Source organism: Peromyscus eremicus, chromosome 16_21 (genome assembly GCF_949786415.1).
Source record: "Peromyscus eremicus chromosome 16_21, PerEre_H2_v1, whole genome shotgun sequence".
NCBI classification, from domain to species: Eukaryota; Metazoa; Chordata; class Mammalia; order Rodentia; family Cricetidae; genus Peromyscus; species Peromyscus eremicus.
This window is the reverse complement of record NC_081432.1, coordinates 24,073,473-24,087,590: the sequence shown is the minus strand read 5'-3', so window position 1 is coordinate 24,087,590 and position 14,118 is coordinate 24,073,473. Positions and strand designations below refer to the sequence as shown.

The 14,118-nt window shown below is 41.3% G+C and overlaps 1 protein-coding gene across 1 annotated transcript in view; it reads left to right on the top strand.

Moving 5' to 3' along the window:
* Ppa1 (inorganic pyrophosphatase 1) overlaps positions 1-14,118 on the top strand; it is a 36,636-nt gene that overhangs the window by 12,065 nt on the left and 10,453 nt on the right. Inside the window, exons 4-8 of the mRNA XM_059282188.1 lie at positions 943-1,062; positions 3,603-3,689; positions 5,145-5,271; positions 9,509-9,636; positions 10,191-10,276. Of these exons, the coding sequence (XP_059138171.1) occupies positions 943-1,062; positions 3,603-3,689; positions 5,145-5,271; positions 9,509-9,636; positions 10,191-10,276 (548 nt within the window). The remainder of the gene's footprint in view (positions 1-942; positions 1,063-3,602; positions 3,690-5,144; positions 5,272-9,508; positions 9,637-10,190; positions 10,277-14,118) is intronic.

The window sequence follows — 14,118 nt, the reverse complement described above, 5'->3', positions numbered from 1 at the left end:
TTCTTTTTTTTTCCTTTTTTTTTTTTTTTTGGTTTTTCAAGACAAGATTTCTCTGTGTAGCCCTGGCTGTCCTGGAACTCTCTCTGTAGACCAGACTGGCATTGAACTCACAGGCATCCACCTGCCTCTGCCTCCCAAGGGCTGGGATTAAAGGCATGCACCACCACTGCCTGACTGAATTTTGTTTCTTTCTGATGGCAGAAGACATAGCTGCCTTTCCTTATTGATACTCACCTTATGTCACTTGGGATTTTTGTTATTGTTTAACACAGGGTCTCTCTATGTAGACCAGGCTGGCCTCTAACTTAAAGGATCTATCTACCTCTGTCTCCCAAGTGCAGGGATTATTAATTAAAGACCTTCACTACTATGCCTAGCTCCCTTAGATTTTTTTTTTTAAAACAGTAACCACACTTGCAGACTTTCAGATGTTTGAATAGTAGAAAGGAATACTGAAGTTGGATAATATTTATTTTGTACTTTTCTTAAAATTCTTGGGTTTTTTTTTTTAGTTACATTCATTTGTTTTTAAGAATTTAAAGACTTTAGCTTGTATATGTGTGTAGGTATTCATATGCTACTGCACACATGTGGAGGACAGAGGACGCCTTGTAGGCGTGGTCCTGGGGATCACATTCACGTGGTCAGGCTTGGTGGTGGCTGTCTTTACCTGCTGAGCCATCTTGCCAGCACAATACTTTCTCTATAATGCTGGTATTCATTCCAGCCCATAGTACTGCTTCCTTTCTGAAGTTAGTGTTCTTTTTCTCTTGAGTGTTGCCATACACAAGTGTACTTTCTATAATAGTTAACTGTGGAGCCTTTAGTCCAGTTATCAACATGTGAGAGGTGAAACAGATCTTTGAGATGGAATTCGGGGACATCCATAGGTGATTGTGTCTATTCGAGGAGTATTTCACAAGCGTTTGACATTTATTCCAGATTGCTACAAAGGACCCTTTAAATCCCATTAAGCAAGACGTGAAGAAAGGAAAACTTCGGTATGTTGCGAATCTGTTCCCTTATAAAGGATACATCTGGAACTACGGTGCCATCCCTCAGGTATGCCCCCAAGAGTTTGCTGAAAATGGACTTTTTTTTGTTTGGTTTTTCAAGACAGTTTCTCTATGTAGCCCTGGTTGTCCTATGGAGCTCACTCTGTACACTACTAGGCTGGCCTCGAACTCACAGAGATCTGCCTGCCTCCGCTTCCCAAGTGCTGGGATTAAAAGTGTGCACCACCACTTAACTTACTTTTGATCAAAAGTTTAAATGCAAAAAATGTTTGCTGTCATGGAGAAGAAAAGCACTGGGCAGGAGAATTACTTTAAACATTTTAATGCTTCATTGAACAACTAATTTCCAAGATTAAAGGGAATATGTTTCTGAAATGTTTCTTTTTCTGTGGACTGGTTGTAAACCCTACATTCTTCATAGATCTAGTGGCAAGTGTGGTAAGTCAAGAGAGAGGATGTGTTAGTGGTTAAAGCCTTGGTTTCTAGCCAGCCGTGGTGGCACACACCCTTCATCCTAGCAGGATTGCCATTTGAGGAAACTCTGGTCTAGTCAGCCAGTTCTGGGATAGCCACAGCCACATGGTGAGAGCTTGTCTCTGCCAGTGAGGTGACTTGGCAGGCAGTTGATGCCTACCTGGGTAGTGTGGCAACCTGAGTCTGATCTCCATGTCCCATGGTGGAAGGAGAGGACCAAATCCTACAGAGTGTCCTCTGACCTTCATATGTGTGTCACGGCACACGTGTGCCCCCCCCAACATAAATATAACTTAAAATGGAATTAAACAACAAAAGCCTTGATTTCTAGCCACATACCACATACACATACAATCTCAGCATTCCAGAGGCTGAAGCAAGACCAAGAGTTTGAAGCCCAGCCTGAGGACTAGAGAGGTAGCTCAGTGGTTAAGAGTACTGGTTGCTCAGAGGTCCTGAGTTCAATTCCCAGCAACCACATGGTAGCTTAGAACATATATAATGGGATCTGATGCCTTCTTCTGTTATTCAGACATACAGGAAGACAGAGCACTCAAAATAAATAAGTCTTTTTTTTTTTTTAACCAGCCTAAGGTTCTTGTTGTAAACAAACAAACAAACAAACAAACAAAAAACCCACACCAGACTTTGGTGCCAGACACACTAGTCTCCTTTGTTCCCCTGAGACATAAATCAGATACAGCGTGTCCAGTTATTTGGAAAAACAGAGCCTTAATGCCTGTGTGCATTCTCACTGCCCTTACATGTAAGGCTTGGTTCTTCTTGGTATCACTCTGTGGCATCCTAATGATGAACTCCAGTTTTCTTAAACAGTCAGCCTTGTTTGTCAACCTAGCCCCAGCACATAGTAGGTTCTTTCTTAGTGTTTGGATGAAGAGTCCTTAGACTTCATCTGTAGTCAGGTGGTGGTGGCTGTGCACACCGTTAACCCCAGCACTCGAGACAGGCAGATGGGTCTCCGAGTTCAAGGACAGCCAGGGCTACACAGAGAAACACTGTCTCAAAAAGACTTGTATCTGTTATTAGTAAAGGATATCCGTTTGATCCTGAGACATTTAACACATACTCAATTTAGTTTTTCCTGTGGGTAATGGTTTATTCATCATTAGGTGGAATTATTAAGTGGAAACATTGTGAAACTCCTTAAGTTATTAAAATGTAGGTCAGACTCATGTGGGTTGTTGGGTAATCACAAAGCCATTTGTCTGCCCCAATTACAGCACTTTACTTTGCACTTCCAATTGATTTGGTATTTAGCTTTGAAGTGTGGCCCCTGTGGGGAAACAGTGCTGAAAAGCTTCTTCCCGGGCCTGGCTTTTGCCTTCCTAGCGTTGGAAGTGGTCTTCCTTTATCCCCTTTCACTTTGATCTTCTTCCTGCAGCTCAAAAGGGAAGCAACTCCAAGTCACAAATGTATTCTGAGTAGGAATCAAAGACCCCAATAACAGCTGCATTTTCAGTCTCACACCTGGCAGCACATGATCTGCTCTTTGTGAGATGCTCCGCTGTGCCTCTGGCCTGCAATTTCAGAGCGAGTCACTTCAGCTTTTCAGCCTTGGCTGCTAGCCAGCAACGATGCTTTCAACATCAGAGGGTATCATTTCCGTTTGAGGCTTATTGCCTCCTCATCTGTGTTGTAGAAATTTATTATGAAGAGAATCCAGCTGATTGCAGATAGAGGACGTGCCTAGAACAGTTAATCAACATGTTTTTCTATTGTCAGTGCTCGGGCTCAAATCCAGGGCCTTGTGCATGCTAGGCAAATGCTTTCCCCGCAGAATTACATGCCCCAGTCCTTAGTGTTTTTGACACAGGGTATTTATTGCTGGGTGGCTCAGCAAGACCTCTGTGGCCTGGAACATGAGATCCTCCTGCCTCAATCCCCAAGTGCTGAGATTGCAGACATGTACCATCACACCTTGACTTGCTTGCTTAAGTAGGATCATTTTCTGGTTTTGTTGTTTGGGTTTTTTAAAAACAGCTGAGGTTGATATTGTATCTAGCCTCGTGTGATGTTTCTGGTTAGTGTCACGCAATTCTCCTTGGTCAGCAGCAGGTGTCCGACTGAGCTCTAACCCTCACTTTGTTGTAGACGTGGGAAGACCCAGGACACAGTGACAAACACACTGGCTGCTGTGGTGACAATGACCCAATTGATGTCTGTGAAATTGGAAGCAAGGTAATGACATCGAGTTTTTCTGTGATGTTAAAATGAAGTTAATGAATCATAACAGAGTTTATGCTTTGAAAATTATTGTGAATAAAATATGAGCATTAGTGGAATAGTCAGTTCTTGCTGAAGGATTTGGGATGATCAGTGACTGACTCCAGCCAGCTAACCTTTGATGCTCGAGGCAGTAGTGGGTGTCCTCTGTCTAGTGGGTTGCTGTTCTGAAACTCAAGATCTCAAGCTCAGCAAAGTAGTTAACAACCCAAACCAATATGTTACCTTTTTAATTTCTGTCTTTGTTTTATTGTGATTCTGGGGATTAAACTCAGAACCTCAGCAAGTGAAAAATTTAAAGACATGACTGGCTTAATGTAGTGGCTTCTATAAAAGATACAGCATATTAAAGGGTGTGTCTAAAACAAGCCATAGAAGCCTTATTTAGCACAATCAAAGATGGTATAAAAATTAAGTACCCCTAATTTCAGTTTCCATAACCTACATGGCCATTCACAACCGTCTGTAACTTCAGTTCTGGTGGGTCTGACACCCTCTTGTGGTCTCTGCAAGCACAAGGCACACATGTAGTACATATACATACATGTAGACAAAACACACCATAAAAAGAAATATATCTTAATTTATTTTTCCTTTTAAAGTATACAGAGCAGAGTGTACTGGCACACACCTTTAATCTCAAAACTTGGGAGGCAGAACTCTGAGTTTGAGGCCATCCTGTTGTACATAGTGAGTTAGTTCCCAGACAGTCAGGACTGTGTAGAGAGACGTTCTCTCAAACAAACAAGAAAGAACATAGGTCCTATATATCCTATTTTCAACCTAAATAGGAGTATTAAATATTTATTTGCCTGTTAAAACATCAAGAGCTGGTCATGGTGACACGTCTGTAATCCTAGAACCTGGAAGGCTGAAGCAGGGGGTTTGCAAGTTTGAAGCCAGCTTGGGATAGCAAATTCTAAGCTACCCTGAACTATGCAGGGAAACTGTGTCTCAAAAACAGAGCTGGCGAGGTGGCTCAGTGGTAAAGGTGCTTGCTATGGAGAAGCCTGTCAACCGGAGTTGGATACCCAGAACCCACGTCAAAGTGGAAGGAAAGAATCACTCCACAAAGTTGTCCTCTGACCTCCACGTGCATGCCCCGACCTCCATCACAAAGAAATAATAATTTTTTTTTTTTTTTGGAGACAGGGTCTCACTGTGTAGTCCTGGCTGGCTGAACTCGAAGAAATCCATCTACTTCTGCCTACTGAGTGCTAGGATTAAAGATGTGTGCCATCGTGGTTGGCAATCAAAAGTATTTTTTAAAAAAAAGACAAAAAAGAAAACTTGACTGAAGTCAGCTAAGCGCAGAAAAGAAGTTGACATCTTTCTTACTTATTATCTCCAAAATAAAGCCTCGATTTCATCCTGTGGTAGGATTCTGTTCTGACTCTGGTTATTTCGCAGGTGTGTACAAGAGGTGAAATAATCAAGGTGAAAGTTCTGGGGATATTGGCTATGATTGATGAAGGCGAAACCGACTGGAAAGTCATCGCCATTAATGTGGATGATCCAGATGCAGCCAATTATAACAGTAAGGAAATCTCGAGAGTGGACTAAAGTCTTGGAATCTTCCTGTTGTTGTTATTGTTGTTGTTGAGACAGGGTCTTCTATGGAGCCTCTGCTGTCCTGGAACCCGATAATGTTTACCATATGTGGAGATCGGGTTGCCTCTGCCCCGCACCTGCTGGGTAAAGGTGTGCTGGAGTTAAAGCACCACCACACCTAACCTGTGATAATGGAATTGTAAGCTCACCTTCAGACTGTTAGACGGAGGAGTGACATATTTAACCCCTGACGTTTTTTCTACTACAGAACTGGTGGAGTTTAGCACTCCACAATAGTGTTTTTATTTTTGTTTCTTGAGTGTTGAGATACTCACATATCATAAAAGTTGCCGTTTTGAAGCATGTGGTGTAGATGAACAATCTTATTAACTAAGAAACACAGAGCCAAATCCAGAGTTAAAAGCCCGAGAGGTCAGAGCAGTAGTGAAGAGCTAGGAAACCCTTTCTTACCCTTCACTGCTGCTGCTCTCTCTCCTCTCCGCAAGAGAGCTACTTCCTGTGTGTTTGTCCTTTGTATTGACTTTTTGTTCTGCCTTCTCATTGGTTGTAAACCCAACCACATGACCTCCTTGTCACTGCCCATCTATACAGACCTCCAGGTCTTCTATGGTTGGTATTGAGATTAAAGGTGTGTGTCTCCATGCTGGCTGTATTCTTGAACACATAGAGATCCGCCTAGCTCTGCCTGTCATGTGATCGGGATTAAGAGCGTGTGCTACCACTGCCAGACTTCTGCTAGGGCTTGCTATTAGCTCTGACCCCTAGGCAACTTTATTTATTAACATACGAATAAGATCACATTTCAGTACAGATAAAATATCACCATAATGTGGTTTGGTGTTTTTTTGGGTCGTGGGGGAGCACTTGAGCATGTGAAAGCCAGAGGTCAACCTTGGGTATCATTTTTTTAGGAGCTCTCCTTGGTTTTTGAGATAGGATCTCTCCTATCTCAGAGTTAGAGCTCGCCAATTCGGCTAGGCTGGCCGGCCAGCAAGTTCCAATGGTCTGCCTATCTCTACCTTTGCTGGGCTGTTTGTTTGCTAAGAGCTTGGAGTAGAACTTGATCAAGTCTTCATATTTGTTTGTCAAACTCCTCATCTACGAAGCTATAGCAGCCTCTGTTGGTTTGTTTTGTGTTTGAAAGAGTCTAAACCAGGTTGGCCTTAAACTCTTGACCTGCCTGCCTTTGAAGGTCATTTGTCAGGGCCTGTCGGCCTATGTCTGATGTTAAAATGTAGACAACTTTCAGGTGTGCTGGGATACTCCTGTAGTTAGAATTTGGGAGGCAGAGACCGGAGGATCAGGAGTTCAGGGTCTTTTGTAACTATAGAGAATAATCAAGCTGAGATCACAGTGAGCTACATAAGTGGAACCAGATGTCATTTTACACCCCCACCCCCACCCCCGGCCTCCTGGAAAGGGTGTTATGTATTCCTAGTTAGGCCAGCAGAATACTGTCTCGAGTCCACCCAGGTGGCTGCTGGGATTATAGGTGTGGATTGGGATCCACACATTGGTCAGCCAAGGGAGTTTGGAAGACCCTCTCGGTAGTGGGCTCACACCCCACCCCCTGGCACCCAAATCTGTGGTTCTTACAACCTTTACAGTGAGAAAGAAGTCAAGGCTCCTTGGAGAAATGGTTGATTCCAAGTCTGGGACAGGGAAGGAAAGGGTAAAAACCTAGACCGACCGGTAGGACCAGTCATGACACACTTTTAAAAAGCAGTGAATGACGCATCTGTCAAAGAGGCACGCTGGAATTTTGGATTGTAACCCAGAACAGATAACTAACCATGAGACCACATCAATGAACGAACAAATAAGCAAATAATGAGGAAGATAAAGAAATGTCTAATGCAAAATTCCAAGTGATTTATGTAGCTGTGGTACTCTCGAGGGCAGAGAGAGGTCCCTCTCATTGTAGGTTGTGAGTGCTAAGAGTGTAGTATACATCAGAGAAATACTGCCTCGATCATCCATGGGGAAGGTCTTCATGAACATGGACCCTTGAATGATACACTTTGTGTTTTGGTGTGTCTGGGAGAATAGTCCTTGAAGTGCAATGATAACAAGTTTAACTGTCTGTTAGAGGGTCTGTGTTTGAACTTGGTCCAGTGAGTATATTTAGCCCATTTGTTAACCATCTGGGGTGCAGCTCTGATGGTGTTGGTCAGGGTCTGTGTTCACATGTACTTGGTGGCGTGCTCTGGCCACAGATTGTAAAGCTGAGCTGCTCACTGTTTCAGTACTTGGTTTACTCAGACTTTGGTTCCCAGCAATAGAGCTGTAGGCTCCTGAAAACTCCCCAGGTAGTCAGTGCCATGGCGAAGGTATGTGCTGTTTTCACTGCGTGTCGCCCTAAGGCGGTGTCTGTCTGCTTGTCCCCATGCGTCCCTTCCTTTTGCTGATCCTGAGTGCTGTCTTCGGTAACAAATCTACAAGGTTAAGTAATATGGGTGCTGGAGAGATGGCTCAGCAGTTAAGGAGCACTTGTTGCTCTCACAGAGGACCTAGGTTAGGTTCCCAGCACCTACACTGTGGCTCGAAATCATCTGTAACTCCAGTTCCAGGGAATCTGATGTCACAGGCACCAAACATGCCTGTGTGGTGCACATACATGCCAGCACAATAGTCACATAAAATGAATAAATCTAATTAAAAAAAAACCAAATAATATGTTTTTCCTAAGTTTTGCGAACTGTTCTACAGAGGGTGGATCTTTAAGCCTTCACTTTCTGAATGCTGAGATAACAGGTGTGTTCCTCTACATCCGGTCCATGCCGTCTAAGGATGGAACCCAGGGCTTCATGGATGTAGGCCAGCACTCTACCAGCTCAGCTACATCCTAGTCCATGAGTGTGACTTCACAGTTCACAAGCTTTCCATCCCTTTGTTGGTTGGTTTGTTGTTGAAACAGGGTCTCACTGTGGAGCTCTGGCTGGCCTGGAACTTGAGATGTGGACCAGGTTGATCTTGAACTTACTGAGATCCACCTGTCTCTGCCTCCTGAGTGCCAGGATTAAAAGTGTATATCACCATGCATGGCTGGTGGTTGTTCTTTAGGTAGGTCAAAAATTGGATGAATTAGACCAAAGCTTTTCTTTCTTTTTTTTCCTTTTTTAAAATTTTTTTTTATTTTTTTTTATTTTTCAAGACAAGGTTTCTCTGTGTAGCTTTGCACCTTTCCTGGAACTCTGCAATAGATAGAGTCTCTTGTAGTCCAGTAAAGCTTTGAATTTTGGATTCTGCCTCCAACCTCTGCAGTGATATGATTACAGGTGGATGCTATTATGCCCAGCTTTAAAGACATATTTTTTTTGTATTGTTTCATTTTCTTTGTGTTGGGGGATAGTCTTACTATAGCCTGGGCTAGCTTTGAATTCCACATCCAACTACTTCAGCAGGCTTGAATGCTGGAGTTACAGCTACATGCCACCATGTTTTCCTTGACTTCTTAGTGCTTCTCTTACTTGCATGGAGCAGGAACTATTATTGTTGTTGTTATTATTATTATTATTATTATTATTATTACTATTATTTGATCCCAGTGCTGCAAAATAAGTCAACTAGTTGTTTATTATTGTTTTTGTTGTTGTTATTTTTCAAGGCAGAATTTCTCTGTGTAACCCTGTCTATCCTGGAACTTGCTCTGTAGATCAGGCTGACTTTGTACTGAGAAATCCACCTGCCTCTGCCTCCTGAGTGCTGGAATTAAAGGTGTGTGCCACCACTTCTGGCTTATTTATCTATTTTGGTTTTTCAAGATAGGGTTTCTCTGTGTAGCCCTGGCTGTAATTAATTAAAATATAGTAATCTATTAGTATCAGTTGAGTCTACTTTTCTTGTCTTTGTCTTTTGGTGTATAATTGGAGTGTGAGCCTCTGACATACAACCTTAACTTCCCCTTTTTTTTATTATCTCATATCTCCTTTATAGAAATTTTACTCCCTGCCAGACTGGTTTGATTATATAGCCCTACTCATTTCTTTTGGATCCAATAGCAGTTAGCCAGGATTGATTCCCCACTCTTCAGTTCTTAATGTCAAAGCTATTCAAAGATACTGGAGGATTTTCTTTTCTCACCTCTGATATTATCTTGGGCTTCTTCATAACCTTCCCATGTCTCTCTCAACTTGGTATTTTTGTTGAATGCCTAAATAATTACTTATACATCGTGTGATGTGTTTCTTCTCTCTCCTTAGATATTTCTGATGTCGAACGGCTGAAACCTGGCTACTTAGAAGCTACTGTTGACTGGTTTAGAAGGTATAAGGTTCCTGATGGAAAACCAGAAAATGAGTTTGCATTCAATGCAGAATTTAAAGACAAGGTATGTATCTTTCAAAACTGTAGCTTTAGACCATTTATATTGAGACTTACATTTAAAGTATGCTGTTCCCATCTAAAGATTCATGAAAGAAGGGGGCCAGGGATGTATGTCTGTGGTAGAGTGCTTGCCTAGTATGCTTAAGGCCCTGGACTCGGGGCTGGAGAGATGGCTCAGAGGTTAAGAGCACCGACTGCTCTTCCAGAGGTCCTGAGTTCAATTCCCAGCACCCACATGGTGGCTCACAACCATCTGTAATGAGATCTGGCACCTTCTTCTGTATACATAATAAATAAATAAATCTTTTAAAAAAAAAAAAAAAAAAGACCCTGGACTCAATCCCTAGTACCACCCCAAAAATTCTCATATTAGACAATTCTGAAGATGCAAGATAGTCTTGGCCTTTTGCTTATGGAAGTGTTCTCTTCTTTTTTAACAAAACTCTTCTGTTAAGTCACTTCCCAACTCAAAAGAGGTAGGATCAAGTTTTGAGAAATTGTAAGTGATGGGAAAATACCTCCCTTTTTACCATCCTAATGCCAGTCTTCAAATTACAGGATTTTGCGGTTGACATCATTAAAAGCACTCATGATTATTGGAAAGCATTAGTGACTAAGAAAACAGACGGGAAGGGAATCAGTTGGTAAGTTTTAACTCTTTCTGTGTCTTTAACACACAGTAGGCCAGTTTACATCAAATATTTTAGAGATTGTAATGTTACCAGTGGTCACGATCTAGATAGGTGTTTCCAGAATCTTGGCCTCTTATTCGAAGGACTGAAATAATGACGCACACAGATTTACAGCAATAGCAAAGTAAGTCAGTTCCAAGTGGAGCTATGATACTGATTAGAAAGGGATACACATCCTGATAGATTAGGTCACATATTTACTTTTCCTATTGGACATGTCCCTTCCAATAATCATATACATAGTCATAAGATGCTAGATAGGGGAGGATCCCTAAAAGGTTATTAGAGGACACAGTTTTGCCTTCCTGCCATGTACCCAAAACTAGTTCTGGCCAAATTTCTTTTCCATTCTTAATACAGGCTACACTGGGAATATACTTGACTGCAGACAGCCTCTGTTTAATGCTTGTTAGGGGCAGAGAAAATTAGACTATACTTAGGTGCCTTGTTCAGAGAGGGGTATAGACAGTGCTTGAACATAAAGTAGCTAGGTTGCCAAAACATTATTAGCTGGGGGTGGTGTTCATAGCCCAAACCTAGTAGATTCCCAGGTATACTAAATTATTCCCATACTTGCCTGCCGTAGCAAGATTCTACTGTTACATTTACTTAGAAAAAGAACTAGGTCTAGTTAGACAGTTCAGTGGGGTCAAGTGCTGCACAAGCCTGATGACCAGACTCCAGGCTGAGAGCTCCACAGTTTCCTCTGACCTCCATATGTGTGCCGTAGCATCTGCATTTCTGCATGTGCACACATTACACACACACACACACACACACACACACACACACACACACTAATAAATGTAAAAATTACAAAGTGCTGGGTGTGTTAGTACATTACATGCTTTTATTCCCAGCACTCAGAGGCAGAGGCAGGTAGATCCTGTGAGTTTAAAGAAGTTGGTGTATATAGCAAGTTCCAGCCAACCAAGCTACATACTGATACCGTCTCGATAAATAATATAAAAATAAAAATTAACTTTGCTAGTTTCTACTCAAGTTATTACAACAACTTAAAACTTTCCATAAGATGCTTCCTAAGTGGGTTGGAGGGAGGGATTAGTGGTTCAGAGCCCTTGATGTTCTTCAAGTTTGGTTCCCAAGACCTCAGGTGGCTCACAGCTTGTCTTAAGTCCAGTTCCAGGGGACCCCGCACCTCTGGCCTCCTCAGGCACCTGCACTCACATGCATATACCTACATGCTAACGAACATACTTGCACGTAATTAAAAATAATGAAAATAAATCTGTTTTTAAAAATCCTCTCTAAACAAATACAAACTAGATTCGTAAGTGTGATAGTCGGGTCAGAGCTTGTGCGCGTAGGGTATATGGAATGTAACAGATAAAGATGAGTGCCTGTTTTGGTATTCTCTGATAAGAATATGGACAGGTGTGATCAGGGATGATATAGTGTGGTAGCCTGGAGCACCACCAACACTGCTTCCTGCAGATCTTTTGAAATCAATTCCAGAGAAGCAAAAGCTGTCTTAGGATAACGACGGTGCCCATGTGTTTGAAAGGTGGGGTGGCTAGTGTCCTCTGCACGGTTTTACAGTTGTTCGGACAGCAGAGACCATATATCAGTGGCTGTGGCTTCATTTCCTAGGAAGCAGGATTGGCTTCAGTCTAGTCATGTTTCACTCAGCTCTCTGGGGACCTGTAATCTGATGAGTATCCGAGCCCTTTGGGGATCAATATTTATTGACTTGTACTGTCACCAAGAAGCAATTTTTGCTACACCACAGTCTACCATGCTCCCTGAATTTACTCCCCACTCATAATAATAGTTCATGTTAATTGAGCAATTAATACTTGCCAAGCATGAAACAGATCGAGGAGGTTGAGCTTAACCACAGTCACTCCAGAATAAGTGTTGATGCCTTATCTTAACTACTGGGTTCAGGTCCCAATACTGAAAGAAAATAAATAAATAAATAAAAATAAACAAAACAAAACAAAATATGGCACTCTAGATAGCTCATCAGGTACAGGCTCTTTCTTTTCTCTCTCTTTTTTTTTTTTGGCTTTTTGTGGGGCGTTTACCCAACCACCCCCACAGTTCCCCAGAGTTTTCTTGAGTGCGAGCAGCAGGAAATATTAGATAGAAGGATTTATTGCGGAGAATATCGCGGAGAGAAACAGATAGAAAATAAAGGATAGCCTCGAGAGGGCCTGGAACCTATTCCAACGGGCCCCGACTGCCTCTGCCCCAGGGTTTTTATAGAGACGCCAAGGGGTGGAGCAAAAGACCTCCTCCCCCAGCACAGCCAAGTGCAGACCATCTCAGACACCTGCACTCAGGCCCGTGGTCTAATCATCCTCTATGAGGACCTGCTGGGTAAAGCCACGAGGAACCCGAGAACGGGCTCCCACAGGTCCCCCTTTCTTAATATATATAAAAAATAACTAATAATGGCTTACAGCAATCTCCATAGCTGTTACACCTCCCAGTATGGGAGTAGAGGATGATATAGATGGCATTTCTCTTTTGAATTAGGTTCAAGGTGACTACAGCAGCCTTAGCTGCCTCAAGCCCTTTCTAAGCCAAAAACTCTTAAGGCAACTACAAACTTAAAGAATCCCTTAGCTTCATCATTACCATTAACAGGTTAACATAAATATTGCTATACATAGTCACAATTCTCTCAATCTTATAACACAAAGCAAACTCTTAACATAACCATTTGAATTAGCATATATGGTGCTAAATATAGTTAACAATTTTCTCCGCCTTACAACTTTAACTCAACTATTTGAATTTTCTTGCTAACAGAACATAGGAAAAACTTCGATGTATTCACATTAAACTTAAATATTTCCTTAACTCCACAAAACCAGGGTGCATTAATATCAATAGGTTTCTGCAAACATAATTCAATCTCATAACTCCTCCTTTTCTTTATAATTTTTTTTTAAACAAAATCTCAAACCTAGTTAGAGGAACCCAAACATATATAATTCCTACAAACCCATATTGAAAAGCAATCTTCTCAATCTAACCGTTAACACTTTGAAAACTTAGCAAAACATCCAAAAGCAGTTTCTTAATAAAACTCTTTACACTTTAAAAGTAGTCTCTTTAATATACCCCATTTGCATTTCTTACTAACAAAAACATGACATTAATCCACTCAAACAACTTTTGAAATTAGACTAAGGAATATTAACTCTCTCCCTTTTCTTTATAATTTAAGCAAAATCTCAAGCCTAGTTAGAAAACCCAAACTTCTGTTTAAACAGTTCCGTTTGTAATACAAACCAGTTGCATAAGTAATTCCATTTTACATAAACAGTTCCACAAAACAATTCATGAATCACCAGTTAATAAAGCATATATACACAAAACTGCATCTTGATTCTAGGTAGAAATAAATTTCTTCATTTAAACAGTTCCATTTTTAACCCAATTCCAGAAAACAGTTCCTAGGTCATTACTATAAGTAAACTTAATTGTCCCATTGCAATGAAATCTCTATTCATTTCATTTCTTAAGTCCCAAAATTCAAATGATAAATTCTGGTACTAGCCTTCCAAATATGAAGAAATCCATAACCAAAATCTTTCTGTAGTTTTATCTCATTTTAAGTTCAAAAAGTTCAAACAAGAAATAAATTCTGGTATCAGGCTTTCACTTCCAAATATGAAGAGACATTTTTCAACCAAAACTTTTTGCTGTTAAAAATTTTAGTTCAAACAAGCGTCTCTGAACTTATTCTCAAGCCAGAGACCTTTTTAGGTACAGTAGTATTCTAAACCGCACCGTTTTTGATGTTAGCTCAGGTTTTTCTG